This window comes from Schistocerca cancellata, chromosome 8 (genome assembly GCF_023864275.1).
Source record: "Schistocerca cancellata isolate TAMUIC-IGC-003103 chromosome 8, iqSchCanc2.1, whole genome shotgun sequence".
Classification (NCBI taxonomy): domain Eukaryota; kingdom Metazoa; phylum Arthropoda; class Insecta; order Orthoptera; family Acrididae; genus Schistocerca; species Schistocerca cancellata.
The window spans coordinates 588,686,782-588,714,655 of NC_064633.1; the positions used below are offsets into that span (position 1 = coordinate 588,686,782).

The following is a 27,874-nucleotide window of genomic DNA, read 5'->3' on the forward strand; positions in this document are numbered from 1 at the left end:
TCTTACATGTTCCTGTCGATCACATTACGTCTATCTTTTCAGTACAGAGTGCAAAGTGATGACGTAGAAATGCCTAAAACAACAGTGTCTCCCGTCAAGTATGTGGATCTGGTGAGAGACTTCGCCTGAAACTATGCAGCCTACATAACGTAAATGTCATGCGTTTCTTTCTTTCTTCAAGACAATTTTCAGCCGCATTTTTCAGGAGCAATGAACATGCTCCTGCAGCACAGCCCTTAGTTGTCTCCCTCCGTTATTCATCTTTGCTCACATGTACCACTGGTTACGAAGAGAACATTTTGGCACAAACAACGAAAGGCAGACCAGCGTAGAGAATTGGCGGAAAGTGGCTGCTTTCTGTGACAACAGAACTGGGAAGTTTGTACAACTCCACGACGAGTGTCTGTTGTGTATTGTGTCTTGTGTATCGAACTGGGGACCTAGAAACGACGGAGCGGCTTTGCCCCGCCTTAACCTTCACAACCCTGCAACAGGCCACAGCAGTCCACCCACCCCACCGCTGCCCCACACCGAACCCTGGGTTATTGTGCGGTTCGGTGCTCAGTGGACCCCCAGGAACGTCTGATTACTGACGAGGGTAACCCCAAAATGTTTGCGTGGTAGAGTAACTACGGTGTAGGCGCATGAAGAGACAGTGTTAGTGCAGCAATCGGCGACGTAGTGTAACTGAGGCGACAGATGTCTAAGTCGGAGCAGCGACTATTTAGAGAGATAGCTGGAAGGTGTGGCTAACTGTTGTGGATAAAAAATATTATATTTTCACTGTAGTTTTCATTTCTTGACCGATTTCGGAACACACACACACACACACACACATATTTGTGTGTGTGTGTGTGTGTGTGTGTGTGTGAGTGTGTGTGTGTGTGTGTGTGTGTGTGTATGTGTGTGTGTGTGTGTGTGTGTGTGTGTGTGTTTGTGTGAGTGTGTGTATGTGTGTGTGTGTGTGTGTGTGTGTGTGTGTGTGTCGTTTGGAGACGCTGATCGGTGAGATCATCAGTGCTCTTATCGAAATTAGTAGAAACAACTGTGGTTCAAATGTCGAAAATAGTATAGAAGAAATAAGAGGCAGTTGGGCATAAAACTGAAGTCTCCCCCAGCGTCACTCTCGGTCAGTCCCTGCTGATTGGCAGTGGACGGAGGGCTCTAAGCACGACACACAGGAGACATGTGTAAGCCTCAATCGAAAGATACGGACTGCACCATACAATTCGCTGTGGTGACGACCCGATGGAAAACGATTCTGCATTCGAACGCGCCATTGGTCAGAGACTAGCTGTACTGGACTAGAGAATTACCGCCCCATGCATGGGTAGATCTTAACATGGTAACACCAATGGCTGCCTGTGTGTAGAATGGAGCCATAGCTGAGAACGACGCAGCGCTGACGGATGACGTCACACTGCGCTCAGTGATGAATCACAGTTCTACGCTTCCCAGTGTGAACATAGTCGGCGACCTGGGGAGGGCTCCCAGTCTTCTAAAGTTCTGGAATAATCACCACATGTTACGCTTGAGGTTGCCGTGTTTGGCAGAGAAATGTTTTTGTCCAGCTGGTATACATCACTACCCCGTGTGAAGACGGTATCGAGTATCGAAACCGGTTGAGAATAAATGGCATTGTACAGCTGTAGCTCCGTAAGCTTTTCCGGCGTAATGATTGGTAGTATTCACGTCGGTTCTCCATATCGTCATCTGGACAATGTATTTCGGTGGTCGACCTGGCCGCCGTCTTCAGGCTGAAATATTGTGTCCAGATGCGGATATGGAGACCCGACGTGAATACAGTCGATATTGTAGAGCTGTTGGCACAAAAAAACGATGTTTTCCAAATGTTTATTGCCTGTAGATAACCACTTGAAGAAAGCTTTATTGCCAGTGAAAATAGTTCGTAGAGATATGTAACAAAATTTCACCCTTAACTGTTGGTATCTGGGTGTCCAGTATTCAAAGAAGATATGTTTTAACCCTTTCGTGGGCAAAATTATTGAGCAGTTTTTTTAATGAATGAAGATCAGATAGTAGTTAACAGATAGGTATATTTATCAAACAGAATATCAAATTTGCTCCAACTGTGAATGTGAGGTCACACAACAAGTTGGGAAGTATTCTTCCCACTGCCCTTCCTTGGAGTTAAATGACAAAAACAACTTTTTCAATATATGTCATATTTATTTGATAAATTTACTTCTCTTGTTACAATGATTGTTCACAATTACTTGCCATGGAATTTTCTGAATCATGGGTCTATGCAAAGTGGTATTTGACAATATGTACAAACACAGCGAGTGCTCTTTTCCGCAGCTTTGGTACTACAATGACGGCACGTCCAGTAGGTTTCTCCTAAAATAGGTTGATGCTCCCCTACAGCCACATGACGAAAATCTTGAGGTACTTTACCCCTTTTTGCCAGAAAGACAGGTTTTTGTCCACGCCTTTTTTGGGATGAGAAACCAGCGATCAATTGTCTGGCTAGATGGATCCTGTATGTGAGTTGATAATGCTGTCCACTTTCTCTTTTACTAATTTTCCACAGGATAAAACTGTTCACTGCAGCAACATCCACCAGGAAATAAAATATTATGTGCCATTATTTTACAGAACGTCTGCCAATACTATACATTTCTGGTAATTGATCAAACTTATCGACACCACCCATTATTTTGTTGTATTCTGCCACAACTTCAGGGCAAGAAATCCCTGTACAAGTACCATCCTTGTTTTTCCTTTTCACTGTGGCTGTTTCTCATGGGTCATGAACTGAGGACGGGGAAGTGACTGGTTGGTTATCCATCCATTTTACTGCAGAAATGGCTCCTTTTGTTTCAAACTGGAATTCTCCTCGTTCAAATTTTACGTGCTCCTTCATAAATTTGGGTAAATCAAAAGTATTTACCTTATACTATAGCTTCGAGTAAAAAAATCACTAAATGTCACGCAAACAGCACTGAAAGGCTTCTCTCCAGAGCAACACTCAGCTATACAATGCCTCTGGGCGAAGGTACAGCAAAAACGGCGAGAACTTCCGATTGGAAGTAGTACCATATACTGTGGCTACGAAGGCTTACCCGGCGTAATAATTGATAATATTCTTCTCGGGTATGCAGCCGGATCATAACGTCTTCATGACACAATATTTCCGCGGTCCAACTGGCCGCTATCTTCAGGTGAGAGTGCTGGTGCACGATCTCGCCGGAACTGACTTCCTAGCGCAAGCGGCGGCCCCTATATAGGCCGCAGAAGACCCACAACGCGTGCGCGAGAAGGTGCCGTAACTGCCCTCTAGCGCAGTAAACATACCGCGCCGCCAGTGGTAGAAATAGGAGAAATCGAGATATCGCTGTCAAAAATTAATTTTATTCCGACGATCGAGACACAGACCGTTGTTTTTTAATGTCAGATAACACCGGGTCCCAAGTCTTACTTAAAAGATAACCCTTGTCTCTATTAATAAGATTGTCAGATAAACGAATCTCTATGGATTCTTTTAAAAAACAGTCCCAATAGCGAGATGCAGGGGCAACCATTTGTGTCTCGTCATAGAGCATTCTGTGTCCCTCGGTGAGACAGTGCTCCGCAGTGCAGATTTCTCAGGCTGAAGCAGCCGTGTGTGCCGCTGGTGCTCAACACATCGGTCCTGAATGGTCCGGATTGTCTGACCAATATAAGCCTTCCCACAATGGCAAGGGATCTTGTACACACCGGGCTTCCTCAAACCCAAGTCATCCTTTACAGAGCCAAGGAGCGCTTTAATCTTGGCTGTTGGACGAAAAATACTTTTGATATGGTATCTTTTCAGAATTCTTCCTATCTTCGAGGAAATGCTCCCAGCAAAAGCCACCGATTTGCAGGTATCTTCTGGTGGTTCAGGCGAAGGTACAAACTGGAAAGCACGACGGATCTGTTTATCTGTATAGCCATTCTGATTGAACACAACCTTAAGATGGTCCAATTCTTGTGTCCAATTCTCTCTCCATCTGAAATGGCATAAGCTCTTCTCGCCAACGTCCGCAGGACCCCCGTACGCTGGAACGATGGATGACAGCTAGAAGCATGCAGGTAACGGTCCGTGTGCGTAGGCTTTCGATAAACACTGTGTCCCAGTGTCCCATCATCCTTTCTGTACACCAGAACATGCAGAAACGGAAGCTTTCCATCACTTTCCACCTCCATGGTAAACTTTATGCTAGGAAGCAGGGAATTAAAATGATCTAGGAGGCGGTCAAGAGCTTCTCTCCCATGAGGCCACACCATAAACGTATCGTCAGTTCCGGCGAGATCGTGCACCAGCACTCTCACCTGAAGATGGCGGCCAGTTGGACCGCGGAAATATTGTGTCATGAAGACGTTATGATCCGGCTGCATAGCCGAGAAGAATATTAGTACCCTATACTGCTCTCTAGGTGGTAACACCGTACGCAGGTGGGAACCTTGAATCCCACGTGTAACGGAACATATTAAAGGCTTTACTTTACCGAAGTATGCGATACCCTCCAAATTCAACCAGTTTAACGTGTATTTATGATTATAGAAAAGTTATTGTGTGTGTTAACAATGATTGCATAACATGTCTCCATAAACAGTCAACCCATTAAATTATACTGAGTAACTGACCCACACAAAAGTTTATATGACTTGATCACTGATACAGCAAATGTAATCATGTAAAAACACTAAGTTCATCTTAAATAATTAATATGAAGTACGAAAAATAGTGGCCAACTTAGGTATTTTAGATCTCCTTAAATAAAAATCACCCAGTGAAACCTATTTGTTCACTAGGAGCGTTTTCACTCAGTATTCACGAAATCAATCCAATTTTAGACGAGAACCAATGTAATTCTTAATAATTCATGTTATTTTCTTATTTATGCAAATTAGAGAAGTCAATTGACAAACTTCTAAAAAACGGCCTTTTTGTAACAAAGAATTATTCTGTCAAGTCAACAAATCTGTCTGTCATTTTAATAACATGTTAAATTATGTCACTCGATGCAAATTAATAACTTTTCTGCACAAATTATGATAACAGATGTACATGTGACTTGTAAACTATATCTCTTTTTAGTAGTTCTTTGACAATGTTATAAATACAAGCAGCAAGAAGGGTCGGGAGGCAGTCGGAATGTCACTTTGGTAAAGTGTGTTTGTGTGTTATTGTGGATAAACAATGCAAAGAACATGTAACGGAAGTACTACTTTGTGTTGAGTCATGGTCTTTGGTGGACAGTGGAATTAAGATGGCCACCAGAGTAACAAATATTTGAAGTTTACATATTTGTTGGTTTCGCTCGTTCTTTATCATCAAAAGCACATAAAAAACACGGGACCTCATGTTTTTAACCCTAGACAACCAGATGTAGAGCCAGCATCAGCATCGAGAGACAGCAGCGATCCAGCAAGTAGCAGCGATTACTACAACACAATGCATTTTAATGGCGCCAACCTAACATCAAGTGCTAACAAGCTCCGTAAATGGGAGTGAAATAGTGCGATTATAGCAATTAGCAATATCTACGACCAGGCGACCATTACACACGGGACTAGGAGCTAATTCACTGTAGTGGGAAGCATGTTTCCCACGGCTCACAAAAGGGTTAAAGTAATGAAATAAAGTGGTATCAAACTTTAGCTTTCAGCGATTTTTAGTTTTCCCTCATCATGGGGACCTACACTGAGTTCATGTCATTAAAAAGACCTACAGACTCTCAGATGGGCTTGGGGCATAATAAATTAGGTTGAGCATTAGGACTGGAGAATAGGTACCCTTCAAGAGAGCTGAACATTAGGATTGTCGTCGGACATTTGAGACCGGGGCAGCGTGTTAGCAAGTGCGCGGCGGAGCGCCTCACCGAAGGAGAAGGTGAGCATGATGACGTCCCTGTCCTGGTCGTAGGGCCTGTTGGAGAAGGCGACTTCCACGGGGAAGGGCTGGCCGCGCCGCAGCACCGGCGTCGGCTGGTCGTCGTGGACGCACTCGAAGCGCTCCGTGTGGTGCTTCTGGGCCGTCTGCAGCGAGCATAGCTCGATGGACTTCACCAGCAGGTGGTCCGCCATCCCGGTCTCAGCTTCCGACCTGCAACACGACGGGCGGCGCGCTGCCGTATACGACGCACTGAAGAGTTGCACCAGAATGGAAGTACTGTCTTCATACTTGCTGTCTACAGTTACTGATTACGAGTATGCGGACACCAGTGTCTAACGCGGAATTGAGACTCAGAGGTCATGGGTAGCGGACCCAGCACTACAGGGTGTTACAAAAAGGTATGGCAAACTTCCAGGAAACATTCCTCACACACAAATAAAGAAAATATGTTATGTGGACATGTGTCCGGAAACGCTTACATTCCATGTTAGAGCTCATTTTAGTTTCGTCAGTATGTACTGTACTTCCTGGATTCACCGCCAGTTGGCCCAATTGAAGGAAGGTAATGTTGACTTCAGTGCTTGTGTTGACATGCGACTCATTGCTCTACAGTTCTAGCATCGAGCACATCAGTACGTAGCATCAAAAGAATAGCGTTCGTCACGAACGTGGTTTTGCAGTCAGTGCAATGTTTACAAATGCGGAGTTGGCAGATGCCCATTTGACGTATGGATTAGCACGGGGCAATAGCCGTGGCGCGGTACGTTTGTATCGAGACAGATTTCCAGAACGAAGGTGTCCCGACAGGAAGACGTTCGAAGCAATTAATCGGCGTCTTAGGGAGCACGGAATATTCCAGCCTATGACTCGCGACTGGGGAAGACCTAGAACGACGAGGACACCTGCAATGGACGAGGCAATTCTTCGTGCAGTTGGCGATAACGCTAATGTCAGCGTCAGAGAAGTTGCTGCTGTTCAAGGTAACGTTGACAACGTCACTATATGGAGAGTGCTACTGGAGAACCAGTTGTTTCCGTACCATGTACAGCGTGTGCAGGCACTATCAGCAGCTGATTGGCCTCCACGGGTACACGTCTGCGAATGGTTCATCCATCAATGTGTCAATCCACATTTCAGTGCAAATGTTCTCTTTACGGATGAGGCTTCATTCCAACGTGATCAAATTCTAAATTTTCACAATCAACATGTGTGGGCTGACGAGAATCCGCGCGCAGTTGTGCAATCAATTCATCAACACAGATTTTCTGTGAACATTTGGGCAGGCATTGTTGGTGATGTCTTGATTGGGCCCCATGTTCTTCCACCTACGCTCAATGGAGCACGTTATCATGATTTCATACGGGATACTCTACCTGTGCTGCTAGAACATGTGCCTTTACAAGTACGACACGACATGTGGTTCATGCACGATGGAGCTCCTGCACATTTCAGTCGAAGTGTTCGTACGCTTCTCAACAACAGATTCGGTGACAGATGGATTGGTAGAGGCGGACCAACTCCATGGCCTCCACGTTCTCCTGACCTCAACCCCCTTGACTTTCATTTATGGGGGCATTTGAAAGCTCTTGTCTGCGCAACCCCGGTACCAAATGTAGAGACTCTTCGTGCTCGAATTGTGGACGGCTGTGCTACAATACGCCATTCTCCAGGGCTGCATCAGCGCATCAGCGATTCCATGCGACGGAGGGTGGATACATGTATCCTCGCTAACGGAGGACATTTTTTTCATTTCGTGTAACAAAGTGTTTGAAGTCACGCTGGTACGTTCTGTTCCTGTGTGTTTCCATTCCATGATTAATGTGATTTGAAGAGAAGTAATGAAGTGAGCTCTAACACGGAAAGTAAGCGTTTCCGGACACATGTCCACATAACATATTTTCTTTCTTTGCGTGTGAGGAATGTTTCCTGAAAGTTTGGCCGTACCTTTTTGTAACACCTGTATAAAAGGAGGCACGGAGTATCGTATTCTCAGTAGGGAATCAGGAAAAGCAGCCCTTATAAAGCTACCTAAGTAGCGAAATAGACCGCTGGTGATCTGATTATGAAGTGGAAAAGTGAGGGAAATACTACAGCTAATCCAAGGCTAGGCAACTTCATGCTCTGAGGGACAGCGGCCGTCGAACATTGCAGAATGTTGGAATTAAAAAGATTGCCAGAAACAAGCGGCAGGAATCACTCGTGAGTTACAAACGGCTACCAGCAATCCGGCTACCAAAATGGCGCTGTGTATGGGGTTAAAAAGAACAGGGACAACTGCGGAGCTGCTCCTCGTATGCCGCAGATTTATGTACTCAGTGCTGAGGGAGGCTTGAGGTGCTGTAAAGAGCGACATCAGTCGACAGTGGGTGAGTGGAAACGAGTGATATGGAGTGATGAATTACGCAGCATCCTGAGGATGCCCGATGATGGAAGGATCTGAGTTTGGGGAATGCCTGTGTGATGTTACTTGACACCAGGTGTAGTGCCGACAGAGAAGTCCACAAGTGGTGGCATCGCCCTTAAGTGGGGTAGGACGCCAAACGGGCCGGCTTGTAGCAGGAGAGGCACCACAGGACCTTTTAATTTCCACTGTCTATATTTTTACAAATAAATTCATAAAAGTTTTTCAGCATGACCAGGAAGGATTCAGGATTTACACTCATATCATTGGAAGTTCAAAAACATGACAAAATACATTTTTTTACTTGTGAAATTTCATCATTTTTTCACTTAATATTGGCTGCATTTGTTGCTATAGGTACAATTTTCTTCATAAATAAGAGAGATTCTTCGATGAATTTTGCACAGCCTACAAACCATACTTACAGGTGTATCAAACTTTAGAATTTATTTATGAAGAAATGAATGAACTGTTAAATTTCAGAGTTCATGTTTAGAAAATCTAGTATTTTGTAGTTAATTATCTCAATTTTTACCACAGTTTTTAATATATTTGGAAAATTCTAGAATTTCGTACACTTGTAAGTATGATTCGAATGCTGTACAAAATTCATCGAAGAATCTCTCTTAACTTATGAAGAAGAGTGTACCTATAGCAACAAACGCAGCCAATAGTAAGTGGAAAAGTGATGAAATTTCAAATGTAAAAATGTAAAGACCACAACAACAACATGAATGCATTTCACATAATTGTGTACTGCCCACTGTAGAGAAACAGTTGGGAGACGATGGTTGTTTGTATTAGCGTGGCAGCGCAACCTGTCGCAAATCAGCATCCGCGAGTCATTCCTTTGTGAACGATAACATCCCGTTATTGACTGGCCTGTCCTGAGTCGCGATCTGAACAGAATACCACGCTTTTTGGATGAGTCACAACGTCGATGAGAACGTTGTAATCTTCGCTCCAATCCCCAGGGTGCAACATCATGACCTTCTCCAGTTTGGGCTGTTGAGGAAGTGTGCGCTGCGACCCCCTCCTCCCCCTCCCCCCCTTCCCTTGACACTGAGACAACTCACTGAAAGCATCCGAAGCAGAGTTCAAGTCGTCATAAAGGAGAATGGTGGACACATACGATATTAATGTTCACCAACAGGTGTCCGAATACTTTCGTTCATTTAGTGTGGATATTGTGGATAATTTCTGCCCTCTATGGCATTGGCTGCTGCTGACTCCAAGAAGTGGAGTAGTACTGTGCAAAGTCAGGCCACATAACACTAGCGTTTGAAAGGTACGCAGACTATTTGAAAGATTAGCAAACGGTGCTCAAGAAAGACAATGAAACAACTGTTGTTCACTTCTTGACAGAAGCACATAAAAACGCTACCAAAGTAAATGTTGTACGCGGGCTGGCCTGCGAATGGAGCACCACCGCAGTGATAAACGTTCTGGTAGCAGTAATACAAACTGGAAACAGTATAATTCATCCTAACGACCCGCGGTTAACGTCTGTAAATAAAAATGTTTAATTGCCGGTCGATACTCACCTATATTCAGTTTAGCTAGATGTAAGATACGTAGCAACAAGCAGCTGTGCGTTGTATCTTTTCAGCGGTTTGAGGCAAAAAGTTATCGTAATTTTAATGGGTTCAAATGGCTCTGAGCACTATGGGACTCAACTGCTGTGGTCATCACTCCCCTAGAACTTAGAACTACTGAAACCTAACTAACCTAAGGACATCACACACATCCATGCCCGAGGCAGGATTCGAACCTGCGACCGTAGCGGTCCCGCGCTTCCGGACTGCGCGCCTAGAACCACTAGACAACCGCGGCCGGCGTAATTTTAATAATGAACAGCCTCAGTTGCACTGTTTACCTAGAAATTTACCTAGGTTTCAGTCGGGATAACCCAACCTTCTACAGAATAACAGTATGTACCGTTTTTCCATAGTGGACGTCGTCAAACTAAAACTACAAATCCATAAATTATCGTACAGACTGCAAAAACGTATCTGAAACTGCCTCGGCGCCACTTCGCGACCTCGATGCGGCAGCCTCGAGTGCTGTACTGGAACTTTACAGTCTGACGATAATCTATGGATTTGTAGTTTTAGCTTGACGATGTCCACTATGGACAAACGATAGATACTGTTATTCTGAAGAAGGTTGGGTTATTCCGACTGAAACCTAGGTAAATTTCTAGGTAAACGGTGCATCTGAGGCTGTTCATTATCAAAATTAAAATTAATATTTATACAATTGCTGACAGGGCCCCGAAATGTTGAAGACATTTATGTATCGTAATCTTGCTTAACGACACTCGTTATACATCAAAACGTTTAATGTCACTGATTAGAAATTTGCCAGTAGCGTGAATCTACACTCTCAGAGTAGTTTAGAAAAACGTGTAAATAATAACCCTATGTAAGCGCTGCTTTGCTGTCGTGTACAATCAATGAACTGTTGAATCTAGTTTGGATCTGCCTAGCCGTGGAGGTAAAAGAGTGGTGAATGCAGCCTGGTTGAGAGGATTACTGCGTAAAGGCCAAAAGTACAAGATATGCCACTTTGTCGTATCTTGGAATAATACGCTGCTCACCTGTAAAACTGCAAGAACATGCGAAAACACAAAGTGTACTTCATGCATGAGGACACAAATTCTTCTGAACTGGATTGAAGAAAACGATCTATTGACAAATAGTCAGCATGGATTCAAAAAATTGCATACTTACAACGCCACTGGCCGTTTATTGTCGTGAAGTAATGAGTCCTATCGACAGGTGATCTCACCATTATTTCGTAAGTCTAGATTTTGAGATGGCTTTTGACAGCCCTCCTCACAAGCGGTTCCTAATGAAACTGCGTGGCGACGGACAATCGTCTCACTTGTGGGACTGGATTCCCGATTTCCTGTCAGAAAGGTCACAGTAATAGACGGAAAAGTCATAAAGTAAAACAGACGTGATACATGGTGTTCCTCTAGGATATGTTATATGCCCTCTGCTTTTACTGATTTACGTAAACTACTTAGGAAAGAATCTGAGCAGCCGTCTTGAATTGTTTGCAGATGGTGCTGTTATCTGTTGTATTGTAGAGTCATCACAACATGGAAACCAACTGCAAAATGATTGATAAAATGTGTGTATGGTGCGAAAAGTGGAAGATGACCCTAAATAATGAAGGAGTTCATCTACATGAGTACTAAAAGGAATTAGTGAAATAACGTTTACACGATTTGGACTAAATAACAAGGAATTTTAGTTATGAAGAACTTCGACCGGAACGATCGCATAAGTAATATTGGGGGTAAGGCGAAACAAAGACTGCGATGTATTGGCAGAACAACAGTTCTACTAAGGACACTGCTTACTCTAAGTTTGTCCGACCTCTTCTGGAGTACTGCTGCGCGATATGGGACCCGCATCACGTAGGATTAATGGAGGACATGGAACAGGTTCAAAGAAGGGGAGTTCGTTGTGTATTACTGCGAAATAGGGGAGGGAGTGCCACGGATATGATGCGCGAGTTGGTGTGGCAGTTACTACAACAAAGCCCTGTTTCGTTGCAGCGAGATCTTTTTACGAAATATCTGTCTCCAATTTCCTCTTAAGAATGCGAAAATATTCTGTTGACACCCACGTACATGGCGAGAATTGATCATCGTAATAAAATAAGAGAAATCAGAGGTCACATGGAGAGATGTAAGTGTTGATTTCTCCCGCTCGCTGTTCGAAAGAGGAAGGGCGGAGAAGTAATATGAAAATGATTCGATGAACCCTCTGCCAGGCACTTAAGTGTGAACTGCAGGGCATCACGTAGATGTGGATGTAGACGTAGATCAGCGTTACAGTACGCCTGCACAAAGCAACACAGTAGCTGGCAGGAACACCACCTGGAAAAAGTTCAAGGCAATCGTAAAATGCGCTTTAGACAGGTACGTGCCGAGTAAAACACTGAGGGACGGGAAAAACCCACCGTGGTTCAACAACAAAGTTAGGAAACTAATGCGAAAGCAAAGAGAGCTTCACTGCAAGTTTAAACGCAGCCAAAACCTCTCAGACAAACAGAAGCTAAACGATGTCAAAGTTAGCGTAAGGAGGGCTATCTATGCGTGAAGCATTCAGTGAATTCGAAAGCAAAATTCTGTGTACCGACTTGACAGGAAATCCTATAAAGTTCTGGTTTACGTTAAATCAGTAAGCGGATCGAAACAGCATATCCAGACACTCTGGGATGATAATGGCATTGAAACAGAGGATGACACGCGTAAAGCTGAAATACTAAACACCTTCTTCCAAAGCTGTTTCACAGAGGAAGACAGCACTGCAGTTCCTTCTCTAAATCCTCGCACAAACGAAAAATGGCTGACATCGAAATAAGTGTCCAAGGAATAGGAAAGCAACTGGAATCACTCAACAGAGGAAAGTCCACTGGACCTGACTGGAGACCAATTCGATTCTACACAGAGTACGCGAAAGAACTTGCCCCCCTTCTGACAGCCGTGTACCGCAAGTCTCTAGAAGAACGGAAGGTTCCAAATGATAGGAAAAGAGCACAGGTAGTTCCAGTTTTCAAGAAGGGTCGTCCAGCAGACGCGCAAAACTATAGGCCTATATCTCTAACATCGATCTGTTTTAGCATTTTAGAACATGTTTTTTGCTCGTGTATCATGTCATTTCTGGAAACCCAGAATCTACTCTGTAGGAAATAAAAATGGATTCCGGAAACAGCGATCGTGTGAGACCCAACTCGCTTTATTTGTTCATGAGACCCAGAAAATATTAGATACAGGCTCCCAGGTAGATGCAATTTTCCTTGACTTCCGGAAGGCGTTCGATGCAGTTTCGCACTGTCGCCTGATAAACAAACTAAGAGCGTACGGAATATCAGACCAGCTTTGTGGCTGGATTGAAGAGTTTCTAGCAAAGCAAACAGAACACAGCATGCTGTTCTCAATGCAGAGACGTCTACAGACGTTAAAGTAACCTCTGGTGTGCCACAAGGGAGTGTTATGGGACCTTTGCTTTTCACAATAGGGGAACTCGAGGCGGAATGGAATAGTTAATGTTTAACAATTTCTATAAAATAAGGTGGGAATTTAAGGAGATGGGACCTGGATAAACTGACTAAACCAGAGGTTGTACAGAGTTTCAGGGAGAGCATAAGGGAACAATTGACAGGAATGGCGGAAAGAAATACAGTGGAAGATGAATGGGTAGCTTTGAGGGATGAAGTAGTGAAGACAGCAGAGGATCAAGTACTTAAAAAGACGAGGGATAGTAGAAATCCTTGGGTAACAGAAGAGATATTGAATTTAATTGATGAAAGAAGAAAATATAAAAATGCAGTAAATGAAGCAGGCAAAAAGGAATACAAATGTCTCAAAAATGAGATCGACAGGAAGTGTAAAATGGCTAAGCAGGGATGGCTAGAGGACAAATGTAAGGATGTAGAGGCGCATATCACTAGGGCTGAGGTAGATACTGCCTATAGAAAAATTAGAGAGACCTTTGGAGAAAAGAGAACTACTTGCATGAATATCAAGAGCTCAGATGGAAACCCAATTCTAAGCTAAGAAGGGAAAGCAGAAAGGTGCAAGGAGTATATAGAGGGTCTATACAAGGGTGATATTCTTGAGGACAGTATCATGGAAATGGAAGAGGATGTAGATGAAGATGAAATGGGAGATACGATACTGCGTGAAGAGTTTGACAGAGCACTGAAAGACCTGAGTCGAAACAAGGCCTCCGGTGTAGACAACATTCCATTAGAACATCTGTGGGAAGTTCACTTTTGCCAGCAATAGGAAGAAAATTTCTTCAGTCATAAAGAAAGCATACAAACATTACTTTGGAGTAGAGGTAGGAGAGCAAGATAAAGAATGGTCACCACATTTCTGTTGTGCTACATGTTACTGCAAACTAATTCAGTGGTGGAAAGGTAAAGAGAATGTGGCGTTGTTTGCTGTTCCCATGGTGTGGAGGGAGCCTAAGGGCCATATTACTGATTGTTATTTCTGTGTAACAAAAATTCAGGGTTTTACAAACAAAAAGTCGAAGAGGCACATTGTTTACCCAGATCTGCCTTCAGCGAGAATGCCAGTGCAGCATTCCGACAACCTTCTAGTATCTTCAAGAGCTCGACGTCAAATTCCGAGTGACAATGAAATAAGTAGTACTGAAGAAATCACAGATGATGATTCTTTATATCACTGCACCAGTGAGTCATCGCCACGTTTGTTAACACAGGCAGATTTAAATGATTTAGTACGTGGTCTAGGACTAAGTAAACAAAGGACGCAGCTGCTTGGTTCAAGATTACAAGAGTATAATCTACTGCACCAAAGTACTAAAATCAGTGTGTTCAGGCACAGAGAACATGCCTTTATTTCTTATTTTTCAACTGACGAAGCACTGACATTTTGCAATGACGTTGCTGGCCTGATGAAAGTGCTGAACGTCACTTATATTTCGCAGGAGTGGAGACTTTTCATAGATGCATCGAAAACAAGTCTGAAGGATGTTTTGCTCTATAACGGAAATAAATTACTCTCTGTTCCAGTAGCTTACGCTAGTTTGACAAAAGAGAATTAAGAATTCGTACAAAGGATGCTAAATTCATTAAAATACAATCAACACAAATGGAAAATATGTGCAGATTTCAATGTAATTGCTATGGTACTGGGAACGCAACAAGGCTACATAAAGTATGCCTGTTTTCTTTGCGAGTGGGATAGTCGATACTGAAATTCTCACTACGTGAAAAAGAAATGGCCTAGGCGAAGATGGAAAGTTGGCGAAAAGAATGTACAACGTGAAAGTCTGGTAGCTCCTGAATATATACTACTTCCACCGCTTCACATCAAACTTGGCCTGATGAAACAATTCGTGAAGGCCATGGATCCAACAGGCTGTGGGTTTCCATATCTAGCCACCAAAAATAAAGGAAGGTGTATTTGTGGGCCCACAAATCAGGGAGCTGCAGAAAGATGCAAATTTCGAAGCATGTTTAACTGATAAAGAAATAACCGCGTGGGACTGTTTCAAGATGGTGACGGAAGAAGAAGAGCTACTAACTACAAAGCAATGGTGAAGGATATGATCAAAGCATATCAGGATTTGGGGTGCAATATGCCTTTGAAGGCACATATGATGGACTCTCATCTGGACTACTTCACAGAGAGTTGTAGTGACGTATCGGATGAACATGGGGAAAGATTCCATAAAGACATCTCTACCATAGAAAGGCGCTATGAAGGGAAGTGGGTACCTTCTATGTTAGCAGATTATTGCTGCAATATCATTCGAGAGAAGAAAGATTCACAATACAAGAGAAAAAAGTGATGTGCATTACAAGGCAGTGGCTCATTGTTTGTCAATTTTCTGTAATTTCTCATGTCAAATAAATGGTTCAAAGTGTATACACAAAGGTTACTGTGTTATATGTTTGATCCCATCCTCCATTAATGTGATGAACTTATAACATCACAAAGCTGTGCATTTGTTTGTCGTATTTCACCTCACGTTTGCTGCACTAAATTAGAAACTGAAACGATAAATAAAATTGTGATTACTCATAAACTATCCTTGACAGAAAAAAACCAAAAACAGTTTTCAATTCAGACTCAAAATACAACTAGGATCACAATACTTTTTATCAGAAACCGAAAAAGAAAGTTTTTTTTTGTAGAACAGTGTAATTTAACAAAAAATACTCTTATCCCATTCTGCCCTGTGAGTGGGGCGGAACGGGAAATATGCAAGACTTTCTTTGAAAAATCATAAAAAATGCAAAATGGATTGTTTTAAGTGATTTTAAAATAAGGTACATTAGGTTACACCACAAGAAGTTTTTTTTTATCACTTTAAGAAATGTTTCCTTGTGTTCCCTTATTTTATGTTGTTGTTGTCTTCAGTCCTGAGACTGGTTTGATGCAGCTCTCAATGTTACTCTATCCTGTGCAAGCTTCTTCATCTCCCAGTACTTACTGCAATCTACATCCTTCTGAATCTGCTCTTGGTCTCCCTCTACGATTTTTACCCTCGACGCTGCCCTCCAATGCTATATTTGTGATCCCTTGATGCCTCAGAGCATGTCCTACCAACCGGTCCCTTCTTCTTGTCAAGTTGTGCCACAAACTCCTCTTCTTCCCAATTCTATTCAATACCTCCTCATTAGTTATGTGATCCACCCATGTAATTTTCAGCATTCTTCAGTAGCACCACATTTGGAAAGCATCTACTAGAACCCATATCGAACAGTGTTATTGCATAAACGTTGAATTTGAATTACGAATATCGTATTAAACTGTAACAAAATGTTGTATAACAGGCAATTCAGACTAAGGAATGTGTAATTTAAACAATTAAAAAGTCATTCTTCAAAATAAGAAAATATTTTAATGTCATTCAGAAAAATGTACAATGCTTAATAACCACCAAACCACTAACTAACAGCCCTTACGGCAATAGTCACAAATCAGTATTTCCTCTTCATCTTCACTGTGTATGCCAGCGCATGAATTGTGTGTCCACACCGGCATGCGGCCCGGCCCTCATTAGAAACGGAGTAGAAGTAGAGATACTCAGCATCCTCTCTCTCTGATTCTCTCTTCTCCATCATATTCTTCATTTTATTTTTCTTAAGGTCTTTGATGTCCTCTGTTTTGGTTTTTTTGGGTGCACAGTTTGATATTTTTGCCTTAAGTAGCATTGTACCTGACGTCTCTGTCCTGACATTGTTTATATTTGCGCACCCTCCTCCTTTCTGTAGGCCTACTTTACGTGCGACAGCATTCTGCAGTTCCTTCTTATAAGGAGAATCTGTTAATAGGACGGTTTTTCCTTTTCGTCTTGTAATCCGCCGAGCATTTTGACAGATTAGTGGGATTGGAATGACAGCCTCGAGCGATATCTGGAAAGCTGAGTTGTTCGGAGAACATAGCTGGTTGGGAGAGTCTGGCATCCATGAACATCCAGGCTGGGTTTGCTTTCTACTTGCATCAAAATATGACGGGGCAGAACGGGACGCTATCCCATTCTGCCCCGTCCCGTTCCGCCCCAAGAACACTTTTGAGGTTAACAACTGTTATGGAGTGTAATAACTGACGTATTTAAACGCATTAAATAACTAAAGTATACCAAATGCCATGCACTTTAAAGGAATGTGTCATTTTAGGGTATAAAATTAACAATTAACAGCTTACCTGGCGTTGAAATTCACCAAACGTTATAACAACGCAAACAGTAACGTGACGGACGGCAATTCACTTAGACCTCGCACTTCAAACTAAATCAGAATGGCTGCCCTCACTTCCCTTCCATTCGGAGAAATAGTTACATGCCCATACAACAGGTTGCAACACTGTCCAGTCTAGAAAAGAGCAATTTCCGACTGTGCCCCGCTATCCCGTTCTGCCCCGTGTTCCCCTATATATAAATGACCTAGTAGATAATGTCGGAAGTTCCATGCGGCTTTTCGCGGATTATGCTGTAGTATACAGAGAAGTTGCAGCATTAGAAAATTGCCGCGAAATGCAGGAAGATCTGCAGCAGATAGGCGCTTGGTGCGGGGAGTGGCAACTGACCCTTAACATAGACAAATGTAAAGTATTGCTAATACATAGAAAGAAGGATCATTTATTGTATGATTATATGATAGCGGAACAAATACTTGTAGCAGTTACTTCTGTAAAATATCTGGGAATATGCGTACGGAACGATTTGAAGTGGAATGATCATATAAAATTAATTGTTGGTAAGGCGGATGTTAGGTTGAGATTCATTGGGAGAGTCCTTAGAAAATGTAGTCCATCAAGAAAGGAGGTGGCTTACAAAACACTCGTTCGATCAATACTTGAGTATTGCTCGTCAGTGTGGATTCCGTACTAGGTCGGGTTGACGGAGGAGATAGAGAAGATCCAAAGAAGAGCGGCGCGTTTCGTCACAGGGTTATTTGGTACGCGTGACAGCGTTACTGCGATGTTTAGCAAAATCAAGTGGCAGACTCTGCAAGAGAGGCGCTCTGCATCGCGGTGTAGCTTGCTGTCCAGGTTTCGAGAGGGTGCGTTTCTGGATGAGGTATCGAATATATTGCTTCCCCCGAGGAGATGACGAACGTAATATTAGAGAGATCCGAGCGCGCACGGAGGCTTTCCGGCAGTCGTTCTTCCCGCGAACCATACGCGACTGGAACAGGAAAGTGAGGTAGTGACAGTGGTACGTAAAATGCCCTCCGCCACACACCGTTGGGTGGCTTGCGGAGTATAAATGTAGATGTAGGTGTAGATGTAGATGCATTCTGTATACAATCAAAGCATGCTACTCACTGAGAAAATTCAATGGATTTTTTTTGTTTCAGATAAGGTCGTGTTATCGTTCGTATAAAAATGAAAAACTTCTTATCAGCCAGTGTCGGAATCTAACAGCTGCTGGATCATGGCCTTCACGATGTCAAAAAATGGTTCAAATGGCTCTGAGCACTATGGGACTTAACAGCTGTGGTCATAAGTCCCCTAGAACTTAGAACTAATTAAACCTAACTAACCTAAGGACATCACACACATCCATGCCCGAGGCAGGATTCGAACCTGCGACCGTAGCAGTCGCGCGGTTCCGGACTGCGCGCCTAGAACCGCGAGACCACCGCGGCCGGCTTCACGATGTCGCTGCTCGCGTTGTCCATGAGCCCAAGAGTGCCGAGTGAATATCAAATCGACGGGTTCGGGAAGGTCATACCAAACGCTATGCAGGAGCTGAACGATCCCACGAAACCAGCGCTCGAGAAGTCAGGTGTATCATTTGAACGGTGCTCGGCTGTGGTGATCGTATCTTGAGTTAGAAATCTTTTTTCAGTAATATTTGCAGATGGACAAGATTAACAAGGACAGCGCTAAGACCAGTGAATAACAGCGCGGCGACCATTGTGCCTTGACCCTGGGGACCGTAGCAGCCGTGCGGCCAACAACACAGGAGTGACGCCATGTCATCTGTTACAGACCTGTCCTCGCTTCATCACATGGACGTTTCCTTATATGAATGCTCCGAGGAGATGACTAACAGCACGTGATGTCCACCCGCTTCCCGATACCCAGAGTGTCAATGGATAATTTCACTCGCTTTCACTTCATTACGTACTCCATTTTGTTTTTTTCTTTTTTGCGAAGTACGTGATGTACAACCTTAAACCATCACATAGATACGATTCCCTCTCACTAGGAGCAGCAGACAAATACGAAAACTGTAAGTAGGCTGTTTAGGTTTTTATGTTGGTAGCTCCACGTAGCGCTCTGTATGAAAATCACTGGCTGTGCTGTGTGCAGTCTGTGGCTGGTTTGCATTGATGTTTGCTATTGTATTGTTGGGCAGCTGGATGTTAACAGCGCGTAACGCTGCGCAGTTGGAGGTGAGCCGCCAGCAGTGGTGGATGTGGGGAGAGAGATAGTGGAGTTTTGAGAGCGGATGATGCGGACGTGTGTAACTACTGAAGGGACTAACTACTGATAGCCGTAGTTAGCAAATGAAAGATTTTGAATATATATATATAGTCCCTTCAGTAGTTACAATCTTTTATTTAGCTGGCGGTAGTGGCGCTGCCCCCCCCCCCCCCATGAACCACAGACCTTGCCGTTGGTGGGGAGGCTTGCGTGCCTCAGCGATACAGATAGCCGTACAGAGAGGCCAGACAAACGTGTGGTTCCTGAAGAGGGGCAGCAGCCTTTTCAGTAGTTGCAGGGGCAACAGTCTGGATGATTGACTGATCTGGCCTTGTAACACTAACCAAAACGGCCTTGCTGTGATGGTACTGCGAAAGGCTGAAAGCAAGGGGAAACTACGGCCGTAATTTTTCCCGAGGGCATGCAGCTTTACCGTATGATTAAATGATGATGGCATCCTCTTGGGTAAAATATTCCGGAGGTAAAATAGTCCCCCATTCGGATCTCCGGGCGGGGACTACTCAAGGGGATGTCGTTATCAGGAGAAAGAAAACTGGCGCTCTACGGATCGGAGCGTGGAATGTCAGATCCCTTAATCGGGCAGGTAGGTTAGAAAATTAAAAAATGGAAATGGATAGGTTAAAGTTAGATATAGTGGGAATTAGTGAAGTTCGGTGGCAGGAGGAACAAGACTTTTGGTCAGGTGACTACAGGGTTATAAACACAAAGTCAAATAGGGGTAATGCAGGAGTAGCTTTAATAATGAATAGGAAAATAGGAATGCGGGTAAGCTACTACAAACAGCATAGTGGACGCATTATTGTGGCCAGGATAGATACGAAGCCTACACCTACTACAGTAGTACAAGTTTATATGCCAACTAGCTCTGCAGATGACGAAGAAATTGAAGAAATGTATGATGAAATAAAAGAAATTATTCAGATAGTGAAGGGAGACGAAAATTTAATAGTCATGGATGACTGGAATTCGAGTGTAGGAAAAGGGAGAGAAGGAAACGTAGTAGGTGAATATGGATTAGGGGTAAGAAATGAAAGAGGAAGCCGCCTGGTAGAATTTTGCACAGAGCACAACTTAATCATAGCTAACACTTGGTTCAAGAATCATGATAGAAGGTTGTATACATGGAAGAAACCTGGAGATACTAAAAGGTATCAGATAGATTATATAATGGTAAGACTGAGATTTAGGAACCAGGTTTTAAATTGTAAGACATTTCCAGGGGCAGATGTGGACTCTGACCACAATCTATTGGTTATGACCTGTAGATTAAAACTGAAGAAACTGCAAAAAGGTGGGAATTTAAGGAGATGGGGCCTGGATAAACTGAAAGAACCAGAGGTTGTACAGAGTTTCAGGGAGAGCATAAGGGAACAATTGACAGGAATGGGGGAAAGAAATACAGTAGAAGAAGAATGGGTAGCTCTGAGGGATGAAGTAGTGAAGGCAGCAGAGGATCAAGTAGGTAAAAAGACGAGGGCTAGTGGAAATCCTTGGGTAACAGAAGGAATATTGAATTTAATTGATGAAAGGAGAAAATATAAAAATGCAGTAAATGAAGCAGGCAAAAAGGAATACAAACGTCTCAAAAATGAGATAGACAGGAAGTGCAAAATGGCTAAGCAGGGATGGCTAGAGGACAAATGTAAGGATGTAGAGGCGTATCTCACTAGGGGTAAGATAGATACTGCTTACAGGAAAATTAAAGAGACCTTTGGAGATAAGAGAACCACTTGTATGAACATCAAGAGCTCAGATTGAAACCCAGTTCTAAGCTAAGAAGGGAAAGCAGAAAGGTGGAAGGAGTATATAGAGGGTCTATACAAGGGCGATGTACTTGAGGACAATATTATGGAAATGAAAGAGGATGTAGATGAAGATGAAATGGGAGATGCGATATTGCGTGAAGAGTTTGACAGAGCACTGAAAGACCTGAGTCGAAACAAGGCCCCCGGAGTAGACAACGTTCCATTGGAACTACTGACGGCCTTGGGAGAGCCAGTCCTGACAAAACTCTAACATCTGGTGAGCAAGATGTATGAAACAGGCGAAATACCCTCAGACTTCAAGAAGAATATAATAATTCCAATCCCAAAGAAAGCAGGTGTTGACAGATGTGAAAATTACCGAACAATCAGTTTAATAAGCCACAACTGCAAAATACTAACACGAATTCTTTGTAGACGAATGGAAAAACTAGTAGAAGCCGACCTCGGGGAAAATCAGTTTGGATTCCGTAGAAATACTGGAACACGTGAGGCGATACTGACCTTACGACTTATCTTAGAAGAAAGATTAAGCAAAGGCAAACCTACGTTTCTAGCATTTGTAGACTTAGAGAAAGCTTTTGACAATGTTGACGCGAATACTCTCTTTCAAATTCTAAAGCTGGCAGGGGTAAAATAAAGGGAGCGAAAGGCTATTTACAATTTGTACAGAAACCAGATGGCAGTTATAAGAGTCGAGGGACATGAAAGGGAAGCAGTGGTTGGGAAGGGAGTAAGACAGGGTTGTAGCCTCTCCCCGATGTTATTCAATCTGTATATTGAGCAAGCAGTAAAGGAAACAAAAGAAAAATTCGGAGTAGGTATTAAAATCCATGGAGAAGAAATAGAAACTTTGAGGTTCGCTGATGACATTGTAATTCTGTCAGAGACAGCAAAGTACTTGGAAGAGCAGTTGAACGGAATGGATGGTGTCTTGAAGGGAGGATATAATATGAACATCAACAAAAGCAAAACGAGGATAATGGAATGTAGTCGAATTAAGTCGGGTGATGTTGAGGGTATTAGATTAGGAAATGAGGCAATTAAAGTAGTAAAGGAGGTTTGCTATTTGGGGAGCAAAATAACTGATGATGGTCGAAGTAGAGAGGATATAAAATGTAGACTGGCAATGGCAAGGAAAGCGTTTCTGAAGAAGAGAAATTTGTTAACATCGAGTATAGATTTAAGTGTCAGGAAGTCATTTCTGAAAGTATTTGTATGGAGTGTAGCCATATATGGAAGTGAAACCTGGACGGTAAATAGTTTGGACAAGAAGAGAATAGAAGCTTTCGAAATGTGGTGCTACAGAAGAATGCTAAAGATTAGATAGGTAGATCACATAACTAATGAGGAAGTATTGAATAGGATTGGGGAGAAGAGAAGTTTGTGGCACAACTTGACCAGAAGAAGGGATCGGTTGATAGGACATATATTCTGAGGCATCAAGGGATCACCAATTTAGTATTGGAGGGCAGCGTGGAGGGTAAAAATCGTAGGGGGAGACCAAGAGATGAATACACTAAGCAGATTCAGAAGGATGTAGGTTGCATTAGGTACTGGGAGATGAAGAAGCTTGCACAGGATAGAGTAGCATGGAGAGCTGCATCAAACCAGTCTCAGGACTGAAGACAACAACAACTCGCTGTATTGCAGTAGTTCGAGTAACGAAGATTTTTGTGAGGTAAGTGATTCATGAAAGGTATAGGTTTTTGTTAGTCAAGGCCATTCTTTTGTAGGGATTATTGAAAGTCAGATTGCGTTGCGCAAAAAAAATATTGTGTGTCAGTTTAGTGTTGATCAGAATAGGTAAAGAGCGAAATGTCTGAGTACGTTCAGCTCTGATGAGCTGTTTGAAAATCAAATAATGTAAGAGGTTTATCAGCACAGTAATTCACTAATTTTTCTAAGGGGACGTTTCAAAACGACTATTCGCATTCGGTTTTATTTTAATATTTGCATTTGTCATTTACCATCCATTTACAGTCATTGAGGTTCGTAAATTTTCTATCGCCTATGCAAGATGTTGGTAGAATTGTGACGTTGCTTACCGAATATAATTATGACACCGTATAATTCTATTACGGAAAGAGAAGAGGAAGTAGATGAAGATGAAAAGGAAATGCCATATTACGAGAGTAATCTACGGTAGCTCTGAAAAATTAAATCTGAACATGGCTCCTAGAGCAGACGACTTTCTCTCAAAATTATTAAGGTACTTTGGACAACGTAGCATGACAAAACTATTCCTCTTCGTATGCTACATGTATGAGACAGGAAGAATGCAATAATTCGAATTCCAAATCAGGCCGATGCTGTCAGGTGTGATAACTGGGGAATCATAAGTTAAACAAGTTATGCTTGGAAAGTACTTACATGAATTATTTACAGAAGAATTGAAAATCTGATAAAAGCCGATGACAGAAAAGATCAATTTGTGTTCCATAGAAACGAAGGAACACAAGAGGCAAGACTGACGCAATGGCTTATCTTAGTAGACAGAAAATGCTGGAAACTCTATGTTTATGGGATTTCTAGAGTTAGGGTTAGAGTTGTAGAGTTGAGTAGACTACAGTCTTTGAAACTATGAAGGTAGCAGGGATAAAATTCATCAAGGGAGAAGCTGTGTACAATTAATACAGAAGCCAAACATTTTTTATGAGAGTCTAAGGACAAGAAGGAGAAGCAATGGTTGAAAACGGTGTCAGACAGGATTGTAGCCTGTCTGCGATGTTATTCGTACATTCAGCATGCAGCAGAAGGAACAAGAGAGAAATGAGGAAAGGCGGTTACATTTTTTTTATTTCTTTGTGTGGTGGTGGTGCTGAAGTCAGATCAACTTCGTTGATTTTTACTTCTGTAGGGAATGGAAAGGGTAAAAATTTTCGCTTAATTTATTCTTCTTTATGCTTTAGTTTGGGCACACAGAAGGGTCCTTTAACTCGCTGCTTTTGCTGTGCGATGAAAAGGTTAAATTTTAAGGAGAAGAAACAAATAATTTCAGATTTACAAAGGACGTTTTAAAATGACTCTGAATATCAACTGAATGAAATGGAAAGTGTTTTAGACAGAAGTCATCAACAAAACTGAGGAGAAGTGTATTATATTGGAGTTATATCAGGTGATGCTGGGGAACTTAAGCTAGGAAATGACACACCAGATGTAGAATGCAAGATCTAGTATACTAAAAGTGATAACTTTTTCTGGAATATAGCATTGTACAGAACTGAGAGAAGTTAAGAGAAGAAGAGAACAAAAGTTTCTGTAGTGTGATGCTGTGGAAGAATGCCGAAGATAAAATGGATAGATAAAGCAACTAAAGCAAAGGTTCTGAAGTGATTTGGAGAAAAAATAAATCGATGACAGGCTGACTAAAAGAGGGAATCCATTGACTGGAGAGATCTTGAAGTATAAATATGTCTTCAGTTTTAGAAACCTTTAGTCATAAATAAAGCAATTGAACAAAAGCAATGTCTTGATAGCAGACTTTCTTTTATAGGAAGTTTGGAAAAAGCATTCTTTATACCAATCGCTTCATATCCTATTAATTAATTAAACCAAACAAGCAATAAGGCTCCTTATTCAGGCGATAGCAAGGAAAGGTGTTTGTATCATTCTCACGTACGGCTTTTTCACAATAAAGAACAGTGGTAATTGTTTATTTCCTATTGTACTTCCACGAAACGTGAGTAATTCATAGTCATACCAACAGTGTTTGTCGGTATTATGCGTGATATTTTAAAGTCCTCCCGTCCGCCGCTCGTGGTCTCGCGGTAGCGTTCTCGCTTCCCGAGCACGGGGTCCCGGGTTCGATTCCCGGCGGGGTCAGGGATTTTCACCTGCCTCGAGATGACTGGGTGTTTGTGTTGTCCTCATCATTTCATCATCATCCTGGAAAGTGGCGAAATTGGACTGAGCAAAGGTTGGGAAATTGTACGGGCGCTGATAACCACGCAGTTGAACGCCCCACAAAACCAAACATCATCATCATCATTTAAAGTCCTCCGCTGGGAGATCTATTGAATAACGAGATGCGTTAGCTTAATGGTTGCCGGCACAGTAGCTCAGCGTGTGTGGTCAGAGGTTTAGCTACCCTCTGTAATAAAAAAAAAGAAAACTGAGTGAAGAGACCAACGAAGAACCTGAACGGATGTCACCGAACGTCCGCCCTGAACAAATTAAACGAACAATATAGATCAAAATGAGATCAACTAAAAAAAAAAAAAAAAGCTTAAAGTGTATGGCTACTAAGCGTGAAACATCTCCTTAGAAAAGTTTATGAATTACTGTGCTGATAAACCTCTTACCATATTTGCTTTTCAAACAGCTGAGCAAAACTGAAAGTACTCAAACATTCACTAAAGTGACACACTTTATTTTTAGCGCAACGCAATCTGACTTTCAAAAATCCCTACAAAAGAATGACCCTGACTATCATTAACCTATACCTTTCACATATCACTTACCTCACCAAAAATCTTCGTCACTCGAACTACTGCAATACAGCGAGCGCCACTACTGCCAGCTAAATAAAAGATTCAAACTACTAAAGGCACTAACTACTGATAGGCATAGTTAGCAAATGAAAGATTTTGATAGAGAACAAACAATGTATTTGCCTTAATAGTGTTGGAAAATCATAATATACATAGCAGTTCATGACATCCAGTCTTACAAATTTCAAAACTCCGCCATTTCTCTCGCCACATCCACCACTGCTGGCGGCTCACCTCCAACTGCGCAACGCTACGAGCTGTTAACATCCAGCTGCCCAACACTACAATGGCAGACAACAATGCAAACTAGCCACAGACTGCACACAGCACAGTCAGTGATTTTCATACAGAGCGCTACGTGGCGTTACCAATAAGAAAACCTAAATAGCCTACTTACATAGCCCCCATGCTCCCCACAAAAAATTTTACAAATTGTTTTGGGCACTGGCCAATACATATTTGTTAAAATTTTTTTCACAATTTCACTGGCTGTGCTGTGTGCAGTCTGTGATTTTCATACAGAGCGCTATGTGCCGTTACCAATAAGAAAACCTAAATAGTCTACTTACAAGCGAAAGGTTCTGAGTTCAAACCGTGTTCGGTGCTTAATATTTTCTTTATTTAAAAACAATATCGAAGTGTCTTACTTCATGAATTTTATTCGTTTGTACGTAACTTTTTGAAATTTCTAGTGGCAACTAAAATCGACCATACGGAAAGTATACGCTGTGGTCTCTTACCTCTACAAACTCTTCAAAATTTCGTGCGATGGTTTACTACATTTAATGCTGCACAATAATTGCGTTGAACATCGAAACAAAATTAAGTCATTTATGGGGGGGGGGGAGGAGGTATCAGCCAAGAAGATGTGCAAAAATCAAATTTTTAGGCCGAATAGTTTTTGTGAAATCGAATGATAAAGTGTGTCAAAGCAGTCGAAACACCACGTGTCTGCACAGGCGAGCAGTGCAGTGATGACAAAATCGCGCACATCGCGGAATGCAGGGAGTACGTCTCTATAGCAGCGAAAGGGTTAATGCAGCCGTAGTAGCTTTACTTCATAAACTGCGCGCTCTCCCCTAAACGTAAGTTTGCGAACTATACTATACTATGGCGCTGCTTCTCTTGGCGCGTAAAACTGGCAACGCAGCAATCTCCCGCGCCTGGGCGGGCATGCGCGAACCGCCAAGATAAAAGAATTGAACTATAGTTGCTGATAACGCTGTCTCATACAAGTACGCGACTGCTCCGTGTCCTTCAGAGTGATCACTCAACGTCTGACGCCGTCCACGCCCCTCATGTAACAAACGAGACTGGTAACAAGCCCAAACACGAACATCGCTAATGCACTTTACTAACTGTTCCACCTGCGACAGAGAATTGAAATTTCGGTCACTTACACAGCCGCCGACGACGTGTACTTGTACGAAGGAACATTGACATCCGGCGACGTCCGCAGCTCGTGGTCTCACGGTCGTGTTATCGCTTCCCGAGCATGGTGTCCCAGTTTCGATTCCCGGCGGAGCCAGGGATTTTCACCTGCGTCGAGATGACTGGGTGTTTGTGTTGTCCTCATAATTTTATCATCATTCATGAAAGCGGCGAGGTTGGGCTGAGCAAAGGTTGTGAATTTGTACGGGCGCTGAGAACCACGCTGTTGAGCTCCCCACAGACCAAGACGTCACATCCGCCGACGTCTTCTGGGTGCTCCGCTTCTTCGTCCGACAGTGTGGACACACCTGAAGAGTTTCCTACCGGCGTAGGTAACGCAAGCGGAATGGGGGTAGTATTATAATGTGTGACGTAGCAAATTGTTACCAGTTGTTATCTTGCATTGAAAGCGTAGCTTTCCGTAGAGTCGGGAGGAGGGCAGATGTT

General features: G+C 42.7%; 1 protein-coding gene across 1 annotated transcript in view; it reads right to left on the reverse strand.

Moving 5' to 3' along the window:
- LOC126094833 (hemocyte protein-glutamine gamma-glutamyltransferase-like) overlaps window positions 1–27,874 on the reverse strand; it is a 369,792-nt gene that overhangs the window by 290,967 nt on the left and 50,951 nt on the right. Inside the window, exon 2 of the mRNA XM_049909430.1 lies at window positions 5,871–6,094. Coding sequence (XP_049765387.1) covers window positions 5,871–6,075 — 205 coding nt within the window. The 5' untranslated portion in view covers window positions 6,076–6,094. The remainder of the gene's footprint in view (window positions 1–5,870; window positions 6,095–27,874) is intronic.